This window comes from Rhamphochromis sp. 'chilingali', assembly GCF_963969265.1.
Source record: "Rhamphochromis sp. 'chilingali' genome assembly, chromosome: 4".
NCBI lineage: Eukaryota > Metazoa > Chordata > Actinopteri > Cichliformes > Cichlidae > Rhamphochromis > Rhamphochromis sp. 'chilingali'.
The window spans coordinates 27,024,773-27,044,711 of record NC_137948.1 but is presented as its reverse complement, the minus strand read 5'-3'; the positions used below and the strand labels follow the sequence as shown (position 1 = coordinate 27,044,711).

Genomic DNA, 19,939 nt, shown 5'->3' with positions numbered 1-19,939 from the left:
CGTATTGTAAAAGAAAACGTTTCAGTTGGGTTAATTCACCGAAATCGCCAAATTACAGAAAGACCCAAAGAGGGAACTTCCATAGGGATTTTCCTGGCTGGGAATTATCTTGATTTGTCACGGTCTTTGATTTTACCTTAAAATCCGCCCGTGACGAGTTCCGCGGGAATAAAGTACGAGGCAATCGCGCTTTTTGTACGTCGGTCTGCAAATAAACTGATTAAAAAATTCACTACGTTTTTTGCAGTGCGTTTGTCCTCTTCACAATTTCAAATCAAATTAAACGAGTGTATCGGCTGCACTTTCGGAACCTTGGTCTAGTTGGCGACATGTTTCCTTCGGGGCTATTCAGCGCGCGGACACTTGTCTTGTTGAACGGTAGATGCACGATTTATAGCAGAAATGTAATTTGGCGTTTGAATAAGCAAACACGGAGCCTGAATATGAGATTATGCCCATTTTTTGCGGATAATTTTTGTTAGCAACTTTTAGAATATCTTCAGGGTGCTGCTGGGAGACGGACTGTCAAACAAACATGCTAACGACTGTGTTGGATGTGAATTCAATGTTAACGTTTGTGTGTTTGCCAAATTAACAGCACCACTTAAACATCCCGGTAGCTTATTTCTAAACATCAGCCTGTGGACAAAACCAGCATACAGTAAGTGAACGTTAGTGATGCAAGTTAAAGAGCATTTTTAAATAGCTGTTATAAAGCCGATATTATGTTGGCAATAATAATGATAACCTGGCATGCCTATTTCGAGAAAAAAAATGAAGATCTGAAAAGTGTCACTAAATGAAAGGTACGATATACAATCATTAAAGAAAGTTTTCACAGGTCTGCACCCTCGGATTCAGGAGCAAAAACCTGGAGTAATGGTTTCTGTATCATTCAGACTCGCATTGTCGAGGAACTTTATAAAGTTGCCCTAGTTCATTGAGGTTGGAAGGCTTTCGTTTATGCACACCTCTCTAAAGGTCCAGCCACAGAGTTTTAGCCGGTGTTGTGCCAAAAACTGATTTCCGATGTTTCTGTGTAACATCTTTACGTATGTCGGTAAATAGACAGCGTTTACAAAGGGGTTATATATATATATATATATATATATATATATATATATATATATATATATATATATATATATATATATAAAATTAAAAAATTATCTGTTTTTTTTAACCATCTTTACTACTCTGTGTTATTGTACTTACATTATAACCAATCCGGTCCTTTATCCCCACGTAAAATATTTTTACAGACCTATTGTAATATTTGCTGCCACTTCTGCTGTCCTCTTGGCCAACTTACTCTTACAAAAGACATTTTTAGTGTTAATGAGATTTTATTTTAACTACATAAATAAAGGTTACCGTATGTAAAAGTCACTGCCAAAAACTGATTGCAGCTTCTACCTTGTTACACAAATGTTGTTTGTGGCTCAATAGGACTTTGTCATCCATGAGGGATGCATTTGACATATGTTTCACATATTATAGCCCAACAAGTTACTTATAGCAGTTTAAATACGAGCAATCAGTTTTTGGCAAATACCGAAAATCAGTTTTTGGCAGGCAATCACTTTTTGGCACAACACCGGCTTGAAATCTGGGCTTTGATTGAAATAGCAACGACTTGATTCTTTTTCTGTTGTAGACTTGCTGCTGTGCTTGGCATCATTGTCCTGTTCCATGACCCACATTGCACCAAGCCTTAGCAGCTGGATTAAGGTCCTTACATTTGAGTGTAGAATGCTGTGGTATATGGAGTTCATGGTTGACTCACTGTACTGGGGCCTTGTGGCTGCAAATCAAACCCAATTTTTCACCCTTCCACCACCATGCTTGACAGTTGGTTTGAGGTGTTTGTATTGATATGCTGTGTTTGGCTTCCACCAAACAGCTGCACTTTAATCTTGTCTTTCCAGAGGACATTGCTCCATCAGTCTTGTGGTTTGTTCACAAGCGTCTTTGCAAAGCTAAGCATTGTTCTTTTTTAGAGAGAAGAGGCTTTCTCCTGACAACATTTCTAAAAAAAAAAGCCACACTTGTTAAAGCTTTTTCCAAATTGCACTTGCACTTTTATGAACTTTAACATGCTAACTGAGGCCTGTAGAGTCTGAGTGCCCCCCCGACACACACACACACACCCCACCCCTTCTATGACCTTTGGATGAAATCTTACTGGGAAGATTGGCGTCTGTCTTTAATGTTTTCCACTTGCGAATAATCTCTCTCACTGTAGAAGGATTGACTTCAAATTGTTTGGAAATGGCTTTGTAATCCTTCCCAGACTGGTAGGCACCAACAGTTGCTTCTCTGAGCTCATTGTTGACGCTTTTCTTCCCTGGCACTGTATTAACACACACCTGAATGCTCCAGATCAGCACACTGCCAACACCTCTGCTTTCATAGAGGTGCTCACACTTGCTGATGATCAGTTAATCAAATGTATTTAGTTAGCTGTACCTGGCTGCTACTTATGCTCTTAATTCCTGCGAAAATTGTAAAGATGCACAAGTTTTTTTTACAGGATTGCGTAGAGTTCTGTTAAAGCTTTCTTTTTCATATGGCTGATTAAATATATAGCATTTTAATTTGTGTTTTTTTTTTATGCAGTATTTATCTTCTGCATTTATCTTCTATTTCACGACATAGAAAAGCTCCTTTGTTTTGTTTTTTTTCTTTTCTGGGTGTAGTGCTTTGGGCGGGGTGGCTTGAAAGTGGCTTCAGATTGTACATATGGCATCATGATTATCTTTCTTAAAGAATTTCCATTTATTGCTCTTAATTTGAGGGATGCCTAACACCAGCACACGGCAGAAGCACGGCAGGAGGACTCGAAGGCGCCGCCGAGCCGATCCTGCCAGGAACGAGCTGGTCTCCAGTTCTCTGGAAAGTGCCCAGCAGTGCTTGTTCAACCAAGATTATGGAACTGCGTTTGCACACTACCTCCTGGTGCTCAACCTCGCACCTGTGTTTAAGGACTTTGCAAGGGTAATTACTGTTTACACTATGCTGAAAACCAGTCCGTCAGCACTCGGTGCCAAACGCTGTCCACAGATAACCAGTCACAATTATACACGCAGAGGTCAAATTTTACAGCAAGCAAGCAGGATTTCCTGATACACTGCTTTTCTGAAATGAGGATCACAAAAAACTCAGTTATTAAAAGCAATATGAAAGAAAAACAAAAGAAAAAAGTGTAAAAAACATGAATTAAAATACCCTAATCAGTGCATACAACCAGACTTGGAAAGTATGGTGTCACTGGGACAGACAGTGAGTGAGTGAAGTGAAGATGAAGGAATTTAGGTGCACATGTTGCTCATAAGAATGAGAAATTTGATGCTGAGCAGAGAGCCTGCGAAGAGACATAAATAGAAGTGTGATGTGAAACCATCTGCGTGGTCTAGTAAGTCATCAGTTTCATGTAATGTTAAAGCACATCACAGGTCATCTACTTGAAGTCAAGCAAAACAAAATATGGGTGTCAGTGACAAAGACTAATTAGAATTATCCCAGACAATAGATAAAGACTGGGACTGATCCTTGACGAGCACTGAGCACTGAAATTTAGCAAAATCTGGTTTCAGATAACAAAAGGCAGATGTACCGTATTTCCCGGACTACAAAGCGCACCTGTATATTAGCCGCACAAGCTAAAATCAGGGGAAAATCCTGTTTTGTACATACATTAGCCGCACCTGACCAAAAGCCGCAGGTGTTTCAATGTTGACTTATCATATGTAAGAGAATATGCACAAAGGGAATTGTCAGGAAAGAGATGGCTGTTTGGAGACATCACTTTTATTAATATTTTGAAAAACAAGTTATGGGTACATATTTGCATAACTTTTTAGGTATATGTACAAGTAGCGGTAATTACAAGTACGAAACATGTACTGTGCTTCATAAATGAGTAACAAATGTAGTACATAACAATAACCTACAGCACACCAGAAAAATAGATTCGGACTACCTTTTAGGCTCAGGTGCAGTGACACGGCTTTAACAAGAAGAAAAGTCAGTCATTCCCACCATCTTCCCCAGTGTCGGATATGAACAGGTTCAGGATGGCTTCGTCATCCACTCTCAGCTCCTTTCCTTCGTTGTCACTTTCAAAACCAAAGAAATCCTCGTTGTCAGTGTCAGAGTCGAACACCCTCAGAAGGGCCGTGGCGGTGTCCTCCTCTCCATCATGCAGCAGTCCAGCCCTTTGAAATCCGTTGGTGATCATGGATGTTTTCACACTTTTCCACGCTGTCAGAATCCACCGGTGGAGTTGAGCATAACTTGCTTTTCGCAAGTTTATGGCCGCTTGTCATCCACGACTCCCGCTGAACGTGTAGCGCTACTTTGAAGTTTGTTTTTTGCGCTACTTGTACGGCACTATGTTGCCTGGCGGATGGACATGTGACCAACATACTACTCTTGAACCCCGATGTGTGTCCGATCACATGCCCTTCCGCCAGGCAACGTAGTGCCGTACAATAGCGGAACAAATAAAACAAATCGTCTTACGATATGACAAAAATCATGGACAATCCATAGAAAAGCCGCACCTGACTAAAAGCCGCAGGGTTCAAAGCTTGTGCAAAAAGTAGCGGCTTATAGCCCGACAATTACGGTATTTCAGAGAAAAAAAATCTGAATATGATCTGTGGATATATGGTATTTATGCTTTAGCTGCGAGCACTTAGAGAGTAATAGGGGTGCTAGAACCAAACCCTACACAAGCCCCAGAAGACTGCAGTGGAAATTAGACCTCGAGGACTGTTACAGAGATGGTGAAACTTTTGTTTAAGGGATAAGCTCTAATCTAATGGTGTGCCAGAAGTACTGACCTAGTCACATGACCTCTATGGATATAATGATCTACAGTGTCACAGAACCAATGTCATTCAAAGACGAATTGAAGCTTTAGAATTGCAGTCTGAGTTGAGATCTTTTGGTGAAACCCAAACTGGAGCTTGTTTTTATACTGTGCTTCTTTAATGCGTACAAAATGTTTGACAAATAAGTGAGTTTGGATATAGATGCATAGCTCCTGAGCACAGGAGGTTCTAAGTTAGGTTTCTCTGAAAAGTGAGCTGGAAGGGAGCATGCTTAAAATACAAAGGGATACAGCCTGTGGGCAAGTAAGAAACCATAGCTACTACAGGAGGGGAAACGTTCAGCTGCTTTTATCAGTGAAGAGGATCATATTACAACCGAAGAGCTAGAGAATGGTTTAACTTTTCCCTTTAAAGGCTATAAAAAAGAGGAAGAAATGATTACTGGGCCTAACAGCAATGATCTTCTCAATAAATAAATAAATCCAAAGATATTCATTGAAATCTCTCTCTCTTTAGGAGTCTTTCAGGTTCACTCTCTTCAAATGGGCAGAAGAACTGGACTCTCTGGGCCGCATTCAGTATCTTTTTGATTGCTATGAACAAGCTCTGGAACTTTTCCCTGATGACGAGGTGATCCTAAACAGCATGGGCGAACACCTGTTCAGGTACTCTACTCTGCAAACTCACAGATACAGTCAGTGTATGTATATGTATATATATGTATATATATATATATATATATATATATATGTATATATGTATATATGTATATATATATATATATATATATATATATATATATATATATATATATATATATATATAAAGGGGTGCAACGATACACAAAATTCACGGTTTGGTTCGGTTCGATACTTTGGTGTCACGGTTCGATATTTTTTCGATACAAAAAAAATGTTCATGCCTTTTTAATTTGTCATTTATTAAACTTATAAATATATATTTTAACTCAAAAGTACAGTTTTTAAATTTAATGTTGCTGAAACAAAAGTAATTAAAAAAATAAATCTGATTGAGGAATCACTCATCTTTGGAAAAGAGAGTTTATTACAGAGAAATGGCTCTTTCCAAAATAAAAGCAATACTATACACTTCTTCTGGGCTATATTCTCAGCAGCATATTGTAGCGGGTCAGGGCTGTTCGGGGTTCTGTTTATAGTTATGTTTTGTTTATGTTGCCATAGTGACGGGTGACGCCCTCTCGCTGCGACGGTGTGTCCTTCCGGGGTCAGAGGGCGCCCTGTGTGTTGTTGTTGTTGTTGCTGTGCGGTTGCCGCGCTGAGCAGTTAGCTAGCGGCAGTGTTCTTCTGCAGATGTCAATAAACGGCTGTGCTCCCTGGCTAGCTCACGGGAAGCAAGACCAAACGACACCTCCGTCTCCTCCCTGTCTGTGCTCGCCACATTGGTGTCAGAAGTGGGATCATGGTGGCATCCCATGTTCTGACCCGAGTGACTTTTCCCCCGCCGGTCGTGACCGGCCGGTGCGCCAAAAGAAGGCACCTGGACATTTGCAGGACTTTGTGTGGGGTAATGGGGTCGTCGGGGACGACTGACCCCTTAGGTGGGGGCTATGTAGCGGGTCAGGGCTGTTCGGGGTTCTGTTTGTACAGTTATGTTTTGTTTATGTTGCCATAGTGACGGGTGACGCCCTCTCGCTGCGACGGTGTGTCCTTCCGCGGTCAGAGGGCGCCCTGTGTGTTGTTGTTGTTGCTGTGCGGTTGCCGCGCCGAGCAGTTAGCTAGCGGCAGTGTTCTTCTGCAGATGTCAATAAACGGCTGTGCTCCCTGGCTAGCTGACGGGAAGCAAGACCAAACGACACCTCCGTCTCCTCCTTGTCTGAGCTCGCCACATTGGTGTCAGAAGTGGGATGATGGTGGCATCCCATGTTCTGACCCGAGTGACTCCCCCCCCCCCCCCCCCCCCCCCGGTCGTGACCGGCCGGTGCGCCAAAAGAAGGCACCTGGACATTTGCAGGACTTTGTGTGGGGTAATGGGGTCGTCGGGGACGACTGACCCCTTAGGTGGGGGCTATGTAGAGGGTCAGGGCTGTTCGGGGTTCTGTTTGTACAGTTATGTTTTGTTTGTGTTGCCATAGTGACGGGTGACGCCCTCTCGCTGCGACGGTGTGTCCTTCCGGGGTCAGAGGGCGCCCTGTGTGTTGTTGTTGTTGTTGCTGTGCGGTTGCGGCGCTGAGCAGTTAGCTAGCGGCAGTGTTCTTCAGCAGATGTCAATAAACGGCTGTGCTCCCTGGCTAGCTCACGGGAAGCAAGACCAAACGACACCTCCGTCTCCTCCTTGTCTGAGCTCGCCACAATATTAAACATATCAGGTCCCCATAAGGAGAATCATGTGCTAACGGCTGTCTAAATGACTCGGGTAAAGTTTGTAGCATGCATGCTTGTTGTTTTTGTCTGCTTCCACTTGTCTTTGCACTAGGATGATGTCGGCATAAATGTGCAGTCATATTCGTTGTGTTCCCACTAGTGCTGTCAGCGTTAATCTCGTTGAAATGACGTTAACGCCACAACATGGCAAATCTCCGTTAACGAGCTACCCCTGATCGCCCCGTGCGTGGGGCTAGACGGCCAACACGTTAACGAGCTAACTGCGCTAACACACTAGTTCCCACCCATGTAATTGAGCATTGCGTGGCACATCCAACATACTGTTTTACCATAGTCCATGACGCGCTTACCTTCAGGGTCATAGTCACATGAAAACCAAAATAATAGTCAAACGCAGATTCACTGAACGCTCAACACAGACAGCATTGTCAGAAGGAAAGTTGATAAAATAAATTACAAATTTTGTATTGTTCGATACATATGCATACCGAACCGAAAGCACTGTATCGAACGGTTCAATATCGATACGAGTATCGTTGCATCCCTAATATATATATATATGTGTGTGTGTGTGTGTGTGTGTAAAAGAACAAGATCGCAGATACTGATGGCAGAAATGAGTTTAGTCATTCCTCAGGGTAGCGGTCTAGCTCTCTTAGAGCTAAGGTGATGAGCTCTGTCATTTGGGAGCAGGCTAGAGTAGAGCTGCTGCTACTAAACATCTAAATTAACCAGCTCAATGGTTCAGGATGCCTCCTGGGTGCCTCTTAGGTGAGGTGTGTTGGGTGTGCCCTACCAGGAAGTGGCCTCAGTGCAGACCCGGGACACATGGGAGAGATTACATCTCTGGGCTGGCTTGGGAATGCCTTAGCGTCCCACCCTGAAAAGCTGGAGAAGGTAGTGGAGGAGAGTGAGATCTGGATATCTGTGCTTAGACTGCTGACCTCACAGCCTGGACTCGAATAAGTGGAAGAAAATGGATTAAAAAAAATTCTATTATATTACTTTGCTTGTAGTATATTATACTATAGGATTTGTGTTTTAAGCACTTGAGTTTCTTAGTTCTGTAGCATTTTACATTCTCTCAATAAATTATATTTTTATGCTTTTTCCCCCCTTTACCATCCAGAATGGGATTTAGAGATGAAGCTGCAGGTTATTTTCACAAAGCTCTAAAGATGAGACCAGACTACCCAGAGGCCAGAGAGAACTTCTACCGTGTGGCCAACTGGCTGGTGGAGCGCTGGCATTTCTTCATGCTCAATGACCACGGGAGAAACCAGAAGTACCAGCAAGCCATTCAGAAGGCTGTTCAGAAGGGCTGCAACACTGTACTTGACATAGGTACTGGCACTGGAATCCTTGGGTGAGACATTTTCCATTGGAATTTGAAACCTGTTCATTTGCTTAAGTTATCCAGTGTGATTTGAAAGTTAAATTTGGACTCTTTGATACAAACTCCAGAGTTAGTGGTGGATTTATGCTTCTTATTGTGGCTTCAAAGGTGAATTCTTGTCCTGATTTCCTGTTTCTCTCTGTGAAGTATGTGTGCTAAGAAGGCAGGGGCTGCTGAGGTGTACGCCTGTGAGCTGTCAAAGACCATGTATGAGCTGGCCTGTGAGGTGGTGAGTGCTAATGGAATGGACGGCAGCATCAAGATCCTCCATATGAAGTCCCTAGAGATGGAAGTGCCAAAGGACATACCGCACAGGTGCACTTTGTACCTAAAATACTTTTTAATCACCCTCCAGGTGTTGTAGTTTAGCCAGTCTCAGTGTGTAGTGGTGTAATGATCCTTGTTTTATGAAGTCTTTTAAAAAATAAGGTTTTTCCATAAATGCTTTTATTCTTCCTGCAAAGAGTATCACTGGTGGTGACAGAGACAGTAGATGCAGGATTGTTTGGAGAGGGCATCATAGAGAGTCTGATTCACGCTTGGCACCACCTCCTGCTGCCGCCCAAGGTAACTCCTAATCATTAAACACAAAGATGAGTCTGTAAACACGGCAGTCCTTCATAAACTAGTAAATAAACTGCAGATGTCTAGCTGCAATCATTAATGCATTCATGCACTTACAGAGGGATGACACTGGGTTTGGGTGAAGTTCAGTTTCTCCAATCTTCAAGTGAAGTACTTTAATAGATTATTTGAAAAAACACACAATTGAGCGCTCAGTACTTAAAGTTAATACTTATCTTACACAACAAAACAAACTGAACCATGGTTGGGGCTTTGGTCTGAGATCAGATTTAAAAAATAACGACTGAATGTACGAAAGAAGCAATGTTTGTAGCTCAAAAATCCCACATAAATAAATAAAACATTTGGACAGTTTTGCACATGAGCCATGTGGATAAAACGGATGTAATTAATTTGAAAAAAATCACATAAATTCAGAAGACATATGTAGGTAGGTGAAAACGGAGATAGAAAAGGTTTCAAAAGTCTTCTAGTGAGTAACACTTCCTATTGAACTGATGGGACAAGCATCAAGAAAGCGATCACGTGTTTTAGCCCAAAAAAGAAGTTCTGACATAATCTCTGTGTCACAACTCAGCGTTACCAGTTTGTAGGGTACAGGCATAAAACCAGTTGTTGTTGGTTTAGCAAAGTTATTTATTGCTTTGCAAAAAACAAAAGGTGCAATAAAACTGCAAGTAGGAGAGGACCGGTCAAATCTGCGAAAGGAATAAAAAGACAGAAGCGGGCTAACAAAGTAACAGTGACTTATTCAGTAATAAAAGGAAAATGAAAGCAACACTCAGAATATAACTATGTCTAAGAAGTGACCATTTGAAACGTCTCGCTGTGGTGTTTATGTGTTTGTGTGTGTATCTGTGTGAATGAGAGAGCTCAGCCTGACCCAGCCCACAACCAGTAAAAGAAATACCTCAGAAATGCAGATAAACTGCACTTATTGCATGCTTATGGCATGCTCAGCCTGAGTCAGTTAAGCTTATAAGAAGTTTGTCAGTGGCGTAGACCAAAAGGTGCAGTGGTGGGCTGCAAAAAATGCAATTCTAGTCACCTGGTATTGACCTGAAGTGCTTAAATAAGGCAACAAAAGCAGGTCGAGCTTGCCGATTGGTTGGCAGAGTAAGAGGAACTACAGAACAGGATCCGCCTATGACAAAAGCACAGAAAAAGCTACATGCTTGCCTGGGTGGTAACACAGTGTCAGCACAAGCATCTGTTAATGTATAGCCAAGGAGCAGCCTGTTAAGTGTCAGAATAACACATGCAAAATCGGAGTTCATAGTGGGAGATGTGACAGTTCAGCACATCCAGTAACTTACAAGTAGTTTTACCCTGCTGTTAAAGCCAAATGCATCCAGTCGACTTTCATGTGAGGTGTTAACAATATTAATAGGATTAAATGCTCAGTAGCATTAGCCACAAATATGCCTTTTCCCCACAGAGGGGTGAGAATGAATTTGGGGAGCAGTCTGCCACAGGACGGGTCATCCCCGCAGGAGCCACTGTCTTTGGTATGGCTGTCGAGTGCAGCGAGATCCGCCGGCATCACAGGTAGACCCGGGAGCGACCTTAAAAGGAATACTTGTGTTCACTAGCTGTCTGCATCAATCAGCTGACTGTGTGTCTTTTTTTTCTTTTTATGCAGGCTGTGTGTGACAAAGGTGGGCGGTCTCTCCATGGCTGCAGCTGGAGAGCTCCACAGCCCAGTGAGCTGCAGCTCCGAACCAGATGACTCCATGGAGCCGTACACTACAGAAAGACTCAGCAGACTGCCAGGAGGATATAAACCTCTCACAGAGCCATTCACAGCCCTCAACATAGATTTCAACAATGTGCAGGTGATGAGGGCTGACGCATATTCAGAAATAGCCAGTATGATATTAGTTTGTTTTGACTTTACTTTTGCGTGTCCTTTGTCTGCCATAGCAATGACCAGAATAATTTAATAATGAGAAAAGAATTATCTGACCTCGTTGCAGGCAAAGGATATTTATTCATACACGTGTAGTAAGCGGGCTGTCGCCTCGATGCAACGCTGCCACTTTAGCAGATAAGTGATACTTAGATTTATGCTGAAACGTGCAGCTGGTGTCTTGAAAACTATAGAAAGTGAAACTTTTCCAGCTGCACTTTGTTCTTTAACATTTGGAAGGTGTTCCTTTAAGAACCTCTTGCGTATGAGATTACGATTATTATGTGTAGAACCAGACCGATATATCGATAGGGTGATAGATTGGCTGATAGATTGTTATTGGCATTTATATTGGCTGATAAATTACATTAAAAAAAAAAGAAGCGATGAGAGGAACACCCTTCAGCTGTGTTTGAGTGTTGATGTTGCAGAGTTTATCCACTAGAGGGAACTCTGCTAATTCCCATTCAAATCCACCTTTTCATAGATATGAGTGCAACTTGGAAATGTATTTTTCTAGTGTTAGCATTCAAATTTTGAACTATTTTAACATATCCACTGGCATGCTTGCACTGAAGTAAATATTGTTATTTTAAGTTGGAATTGAACCATCTCAGATGATGTTTGCTGTATTGCATACTACACTGCTCTTTGCGATAGATGAAAATGGACTGGTACTAATGTAGTGCTTTTCTACTCAATTTGAGGAGAAAGTGCTCATTACTACAAGCCTCATTCATGCATTCATATCAGTGCTTTTTTAATTCTTAAATGCCTTTGTCTAACATACACATACACACATGATTAGAGATTAGAGGAACCAGTTATTGAACCACTGACCATCCGATTAGCAGACAACCCGCTTTATGTCATAATCTGTAACCGCCTCACTGCAACTCTCAGTGCGTGCCAGCAGCATGAGAGGAGAGATTTAATAGCAAAACAGTGGTAATGGTCTTGGAGACTTGAAATTTCTGAAAGTGCCGGACAACATCTGCTAATTGTTCAGTCTAACAAGCAGATTGTCTTTGAATTACTTTAAAAGCAGCAACATCTGTCAAATTGATCAGCCCTTCCGAGTATAAGCTTGAATTGAGTTTTGACTTTAGCTCCTTCAGAGATGTGTTGCTTCCGCTTTAAGTGTGACTTGTTTTGTAACCTGTAGGAGCTGGAAGGTCTGAGCTCCAGGGAGGTTCAAGAGATCCGGCTGCCCGTCATTCAGCAGGGAGAGCTGGATGCTTTGGCAGTGTGGTTCCAGCTCCACCTGGATGAGGAGAACAGTCTGTCTACTGGACCCCAGGAGGACACTTGCTGGGAACAAGCCATCTACCCCTTCCACAGTGCCAAGGGTAAGATAGGTGGAGACTTCGTCACTTATTGTAGTTTACATACATTGCTTTTGTTAGCCTTGTCTTAAGGTAAATTTTAAGCACATAACCAGTCCACTTCTTCATTCTCATGAATTGAGCATGTTTAAATGAAACATCTGATCTGCTTGTGTTTGCTTCTCGTTTATCTTGCATTTCTGTGTTACGTCAGATGAGGGCAGTGTGTGTTAAAGTCTTCTCTGTTTAATAATGTGTGGATTACTTTAAGAAGCATTTTAGCTGCTAATAATAATTTCTGTGTTGTTATTTTCTGGGAATTTTCCACTACAACATGTAATTTAGTGACACTGTAAAAATCACCTTTAGTGAAATTGTAAGACTCATTTAAGAAATATGGTATCAGCTCAAATAAAAATAGCACACGTCTCTGTATTTTTAAGGCTCACAGTAAGGCTATTAAAGTAGCATAAAATGGATACTATGAAACATTAAAACTGTCAAGACTTTTAAAAAGTTTTAATTGCTTTCTGAGCTTTAAATTAACTTTGGCAAATGTACCTAAGGGCACTGCATACTCTTTACTTTGCTACCATCCCAGGCCAGCGTGAACTTAATAGCCACCGACATTAGGTGACATGTTCCGGTTGGCATCGCAGTACATCATCTTTGAGACAGGCCTCTACAGCATTTCACTGCAGCGCTAATTGGCGAAGGCAGCCTCAAGGGTGCTGCCACCTTTCCCGGTGATCGCCAACATCCGTTTCCCCGCTGCCGTGACACGTGCGCCCTGATCGCCTGTGACACTCTTTAGTGTTCATGAAATTCTTATAGGCAATAAATATGCATTTTCCTCAAACGCCTGTGACGAGCCGCGTGTTGACGCGAAGACACGAGCAGATGTTATTCCTGTAGGAATCCTCTCGCTGCCTGGTCCCTTGAATTATAATTTCTCTGCTGGGTTCCTTTCGTCTCCTCTGTGCTCTTTTTGTTTTCCATCCTGCGTGCCCATTTCTCACATTTCAGCAGACATCTAAATAGTGTTCAGTATATTTTTAAGATGTTTTTAACTATATTTTTTACTGTGTCTATAAATCATGTTTATGTGTACTTATTTTAAAATAATGGTTTTGACACAAGTGACGTTTGTTGCTAACACAAAAGATTGAGAAGGAATAGACGAAGCATGTAAAAGCAGACGTTTCCTTATCTGGAAGGATGCAAGTACTGAATAGTATGCAGTCAGAAAATAGATCCTTTTTTAGTTCCAATCAGAGTGTTACAAAAACAAAACGTGGTGCTATTTATTTAATAAAATGTAAATAAATAAAAATGATTCAGTAGCTTGTAGAAGCAGCTTCAACAGCATGAACTTGGAGTGATCTTGATTTTGTGTAGGACTTTATCAGTGTCCCTCATTATTGTAAATGAATGACAGACAGATGACCTTATATTTACTTTAGAATACTTTGGTACACAGGGGTGTTCATGGTCGTTTGAGAAGCCATACACAAACACGAACCAATAAAAATGATCAAAAACAGGCAAAAAAATGCATAATTACGTGTTATTTAAGAGTAATGCATCTTTAGTAAGGCCTAATGGTTACACTGAATTTTCAGTATAATTTTATTTCTTGAGTCTCTTGATCATTTTCCTTCATTGAATTTTTTTTTCTCAGGTTTTGTCCTGAAGCCACGAGATGAGCTGATTGTTGAAGTCTCCTGCCGAGATGCCTACCTGAGGCTCTGCAGTGTTGCTGTGCTGAGAGACGGCCATAAAATCAGTTTAGACAAACTAATGGATTCTCAGTATCCTGTTTCAAACCCAAACCCAGAGGCAGAACTGTGCAGTGCATTAGCATGTCTTCAGACTGATCAGAGTCAAGCGAGAGACTTCTGCATGCTGGAATGTTCGGAAATTGCGCTCCTGAACAATCAGGATTACCATCAGAGTTTTTGCACTGTGTTAGCCAAACTCATCTCCCAGCTGAAGGTTAAGTGCCAAAACCAAGAGCGAGGGTCGGCTTTTCAGCCCGGCCCCGCTGTGGCCACACGCTGCGCGAGCCCGTTTTATGTGCTTGACGTGTCGGAAGGCTTCTCTCTGCTCTCCCTAATCGCTGCCAGCCAGGGTCACGTGAAAGCCTTCAGCTCGGTGGAAAAGAAGAAGCAACAGGAAGTGCTTAAGAGACTGGCTCGCTCCAATAGTGTCTCGGAACAGCAATTGGAGTTCTGGCTAAACAACACGGAGGATGAGCAGGGGATGCTGCAAAGGCCTTCCAGGGAGAAGCTGTGGAGTGCCATCATCCTGGACTGTGTAGAAACCTGCGGCCTCATACGGCAGAAGCTGATGGAGAAAGCGTCACTGGCCAGGTAGGAGTGTGCAACTGATAAAGTATTTTGCTTTTGCATGTTTTGATTCAGTTTTTAGTGCTTTGCTTTTAGACGTGTCAGCTCAATTTCTATCAATTATCCCAGATGTCTGCTGGAGGAAGGAGGACGTATTTTCCCGGGAAAGATTGTGGTGTATGGTATGCTGGTGGAGTCTGAGACTTTGCTACTGGAAAGCGCTGTCCAGGGTCAGGAGCCCACACTTGGATTCAATATTGCTCCTTTTATCAACCAGTTCACTGTAAGTATGACTGCAAAATCTACCAGAACACTTTATTATGGTATTTTATTTTGCATGTAAATGACTCTGTGTGTGTGTGTGTGTGTGTGTGTGTGTGTGTGTGTGTGTGTGTGTGTGTGTGTGTGTGTGTGTGTGTGTGTGTCTTAAATTGGTAAATACGTGTTTTTTTGCATAAATATCGTTAGGTTCTAAAAATATGCCTTTGATTACGATCCCTCCTAATGTTAGTTTCTATAAATTTGTCACCTTTAACATGGATTTCTAAGCTGTGTACAGAGCACCATGTAGTAGTGCAAAGTTCAAACAACTGTTTGATCAGAATCAAACAAAAGTGCTCCGGTTAAAGTTTGTAGCTCCATCGTTCGGGACAGCTGTGGCTCAGGTCAGAGTCAGAAGGTCAGTGGATCAATCCCTGGCTCCTGTAGTCCATGTGCTGAAGTATCCTTGGGCAAGCTTCTGAACCTGGAGTTTTGTGTGAATGTTAGAAAAAGGGCTTGGGGGACATAAAAGCACTATGACTGTGTATAGGGTGAATGAGACTTGGTAGTAATAGAAGGTGCTTTGAGTGTTGAGTAGAATGGCGCTATGTAAGTACCAGACAATTTACCATAATTTCCATGTACTGTGGGTGAAAATTATACTTATTTCCATGTAGTTTAGAGTGGTTTTTAGGTTAAAAAAAAATCCTTATTTATCTTACACTGGGTGTTGATGCCAGCCTTCAGTTCATTCACCTTTGCACAGACTCAGTTTCAGCTTTTGTCTTTTTAAAACCACCTTCCCTAAAACCACTTTCTTTGATTTGCCTCCAGCTGGCTTGTGTGCACCATCTTTTCCACTTGCTGGTGTGGAGGCTGTTTAAAAAAAAAAATGGCAGCGTCTCAGATCCATCTGTACATTGAATCCAATCTGGAATATGGACATTGTGAACATCCACAGGGGAAAAAAATACCACAGTTTGATAAAAATTATTACCTGTGAAAGGACAAACCCACTGGCAATTAGTATCGACTGTTGTTTGAAAAGTAGATTTGACTTGCTTTTTTGTTTTTTGTTTTTAATTAGCCACCAAAACATTTGCAACCTGCAACGTATGGCTAAACTCTCTGAGTCGGATGGAGCAGGTGTGCATGCTACGCTTAGCCTGATACTTCTGGTTTTGCCTGAGAATGACCATATAAGGAAATCCCCTCTTGCTGACACCAGCCAGACCCAGTAATAGAAGAAAAAATTAGGACAGTCTGAAGCTTGAGCTTTTAGCTTACAGCGATTACTTGTATATAATTTTTTAAAACTTTTATACCTTCCAAGGTATGCAGAAGAGCGTCAGTGAGGAGACATGTCAGCTAATAACGACACTGAAGCTACAGTTTGCACAGGCTCACAGGAGTATTGTTGCTGACCATGTCCACCCTCTTCACTCCATGTCACAAAGATCAAATCATCCCAAACTGGTTTCTTGAATATCACAATGAGTTCACTGTACTCAGATGACTTCCAAAGTCACTAGTTCTCAAGCCAGTATTTATGCCATGAAGAATTGGTCCGTTATTCCATAACCATATTTGTTCCTTCTTGGAAAAACCCCCCACCATTTCCATCAGTACTCAAACATGCTCCAAAACTTTTGTTTTTGTATTATTTCTTCATTCATGCTTAAGCAGACCAGATTCCTTGTCTATATTAGCATTTTAAATTAAGCGACTTATATTCTTCTCAGTGTGGATGGCACAAATATTTTTCAAGACTTAATTTCTAAACAGGAGGATGACATGAGTTGTTTTACTTATAACAGTTTAATAATTTCAGCTACAAAGCGTCTTCTTACGATCTATAGTGGTTTTAAATTAGGTCAAAGAAATTACAGGGAATCACAATCAAATCAGATTGTAAAGCCAAGACTTTTTCAGTTTTCATAAAACAGTTTTTACTTTGCTTTTGTACTTCTCTGGCTGCTTGTATCTGATATTCTGTCTCATGTTCATGATGCAATAACAGTCAATATTGACAGTTTTCGCATACAGTATGCCATGTTTGTAAGCCCGCATCATTTACAAAGATCGTACAAAAGGGTTCTTTTAAATAGGACTGACACTTGGTGCGGTGTTATTAAAGTATAAGAAAAAATATCTCCGATCGAATGTGACGTGCCAGAGATAATCAGGCGGATTGGTAGAAAACACACAAGTACTTCATTTGGAATACCAAGGTCCAGGACTTTGTTTTCTGTGCTCTTCTTTTGAAGTGTGTCTCTGTGTGAAACAAGCTGTGAATTTCCTTTGAATTTCTTCTTCTTTATTTGGTCTGGAAATATTTTTTCTTTCCCTAGCATGATGTTTGCGCTCTAATTTTGCAGGCCTCTCTCGGGACGGTCGTTTGTTTTAACAGATGTTGTCTTTGAAGCCCTCGGCGGAGGGCACTTCCTAACACAACTGTCACACAAGACACAACACATAGCTTGGCCCTAAGACATTCCTACCTGCATACATCAGTGCACATTACATCAGGCACATCAAACAGTGGGCTCTGAGGTCTACACAACTGCGACAGGGAGGAGAAAAGCTTCTTTTGTTCTGTAGTCAAGGAAACTATGGCAGTTTCTGTGCTGCCACTTTCTGGCAGGTTTTTAGGTCTGCTGCGGCCCGTCTGGATGAGGTGGAAGATGTGTTTTTGAGCTAACCCGTGAGGGAGTGAGGTCCCTGCTGAAAATAACATTGTGTGGTTAAAAACTAATTTTTGAGACCAACAACAGTGAGTCAATTTAGCTGTTCCTTTATTCTTTTTAATCTTAGCCTGCTATTAAATTTTAAAATAATCTGTACCTTTAGCAGAAGTAAACAGTTTTTTTCTTCTTTTAAGAAATAATAAGAAAGATTCAACAAGAGCTCCTTTTTTAATCTTCTGCCTGAAGCTTACTTACACGTGTTTATGTCAGAGGCTCTCAATTTTTTCTTAAAAGTTTGGTGACTGAGTGCCAATTTCAGAGCCAGTGCATGAGTGAGATTCACACAAGATTAGAGCTTATATACTTACCAGCCACTTTATTTTTAGTTTTAAGTGCTTATGAAAGCAAATATTTAATCAGCGAATCACATGGCAGCTCCTTGTTGCATTTAGGCATGTCGACACGGTGGAGACGACCTGCTGAAGTTCAAACTGAGCATCAGAATGGGGAAGACGGGTGATTTAAATGAATGTGGCATGGTTGTTGGTGACAGACAGAAACTGCTGATCTGGTGGGATTTTCCCACATAACCATCACTAGGGTTTCTAGAAAATGGTCCTAATAAGAGAAAATATCCAGTGAGCAGCAGTTCTCTGGGTGAAAATGCCTCATTGATGCTGGAGGTCAGCCGATGGGAAGGTGACTGTACTTCAAAAAATTACTTGTTCTGAATACATAACATGTTAATGGGCTACAGCAGCAGAAGACCACAATGCATGCCAGTAAAGGAAAACGGGTCCAACCTGGTACTTGCAGGAAGTACCTGGTAAAGTGGCGTTTATGTGACATTTTCAAAGCATAAATGCCTGTTCTGGGCCATACTGGGTAATAGTATTTATGGGTAAGTATTTAGAGTACCTATAAGTATTTATAGTAGTTATGGCATTTGTTGACACGATCAGTATTTATTAATGTTAAGAAGGCTTTTTTTCAGTTGTGGGTGAATGAAATGCAACATAATTGTTCCCTTTCCTTTATTATGTTTTTTAGGTACCGGTCCATGTGTTTCTGGACTTTTCCACACTGGAGTGCAGACACCTCAGTGAATCTGTAGAGCTCTTTGTTCTCAACCTCATGGATGCCAACGCAAACTACATTAACAGAGAAGTCAAGGTTAGTTGTGCATCAATACTTTCAGTGATCGCATCATGTATTAAAATTTTTTTTTTAAAGTAAATAAATTGAAAAAGAAATGTCACCTGTGATAGAACAGGGCCGAAGTGCTGAAAATTAATTTACACATTAAATCTGCTGATTAAAATTCACAAGCATGAAAAAAGAAGTAGAAATGAGTCAGACCTGTATTTGTCTCCCCCCACAAACTTTTAACCTCACTTAACTTTCTGACTTTGCTTCTTTGGTTCTGAATGAACAGGTCCAGGCTACATCTACAGGCAGAATAACTGCAATTCCCTTCTGGTATCACATCTACCTGGACGAAGAGATCAGCGTGAGCACCCTCGGCCAGGCTGCTCACTGGAAGCAGGCCGCTGTCGTTCTGCAGCAGCCCCTGGAGGTACGAGCAGGAGAGTGGGTCCGCCTCGCCGTGAAGCTTCACAAAAGCACCATCTCCATTTTGGCCCATATAGAAAGCACACCTCAGCAGATGGAGTGATAATCGCTCACATTTTAGCTTATTTGTAATACATTTCAGCCCACCGTTGTATCGGCTGACTGATAACAAAGACAGTATTGGTCTGTCAGATGTATCAGAGTCGGTGTACTTGTTGTCTGATGGCCATTTTTGTTGTTACAGATCATACTGCAGAAAAAGATGCTTGCGGTAAATTGCATGTAGAAATTGTGTCATCATGTTTGCCCAGCAGTTCACAGCCTGCTGTTTACAATATTCTCAGCACTGTCTGCAGAATACGCATGAGAGTATATTTCAAAGAACACTGCTGCTAATATTACTAGTATTTTTAATGCCCTTTCTCTATTGACATTTTTCATGTAGTACTAGTCTCAAAACATTGGGATCACAGTTTAGCAACTCCCTGCATGAAAAAACCCTTGTTAGAAGTTTAAGTAAAAAGCCTGCTGTATAAGGAAAATCGGTCCACAAGGACTTGTACTTACATCTGTAAGTAGATAATAAAAACATTAGCCCTTAATTACTGACTCAGTTGTTTTTTGTAAACATCATTCACTTGACCCATAAATGTTG

The 19,939-nt window shown here is 41.5% G+C and overlaps 1 protein-coding gene across 2 annotated transcripts; it reads left to right on the top strand.

Annotated features, from left to right (window-relative positions):
* Positions 1-230: 230 nt before the first annotated feature.
* prmt9 (protein arginine methyltransferase 9) lies at positions 231-19,867 on the top strand. 2 transcript variants are annotated; one of them, XM_080879211.1, is made up of 13 exons: positions 231-661; positions 2,798-2,997; positions 5,355-5,503; positions 8,331-8,567; positions 8,745-8,912; positions 9,062-9,164; positions 10,621-10,730; positions 10,825-11,017; positions 12,257-12,440; positions 14,098-14,788; positions 14,894-15,047; positions 18,763-18,885; positions 19,148-19,866. In XM_080879211.1, the coding sequence occupies exons 2-13, from the start codon at positions 2,800-2,802 to the stop codon at positions 19,385-19,387; spliced, it is 2,550 nt and encodes an 849-aa protein (XP_080735337.1). In that variant the 5' UTR covers positions 231-661; positions 2,798-2,799; the 3' UTR covers positions 19,388-19,866. The 2 variants fall into 2 exon arrangements, with proteins under 2 accessions (XP_080735337.1, XP_080735338.1); XM_080879212.1 differs by lacking the exons at positions 231-661; positions 2,798-2,997; positions 5,355-5,503 and adding an exon at positions 6,926-7,232 and having other exon boundaries at positions 19,148-19,867.
* The last annotated feature ends 72 nt before the right edge of the window (positions 19,868-19,939 follow it).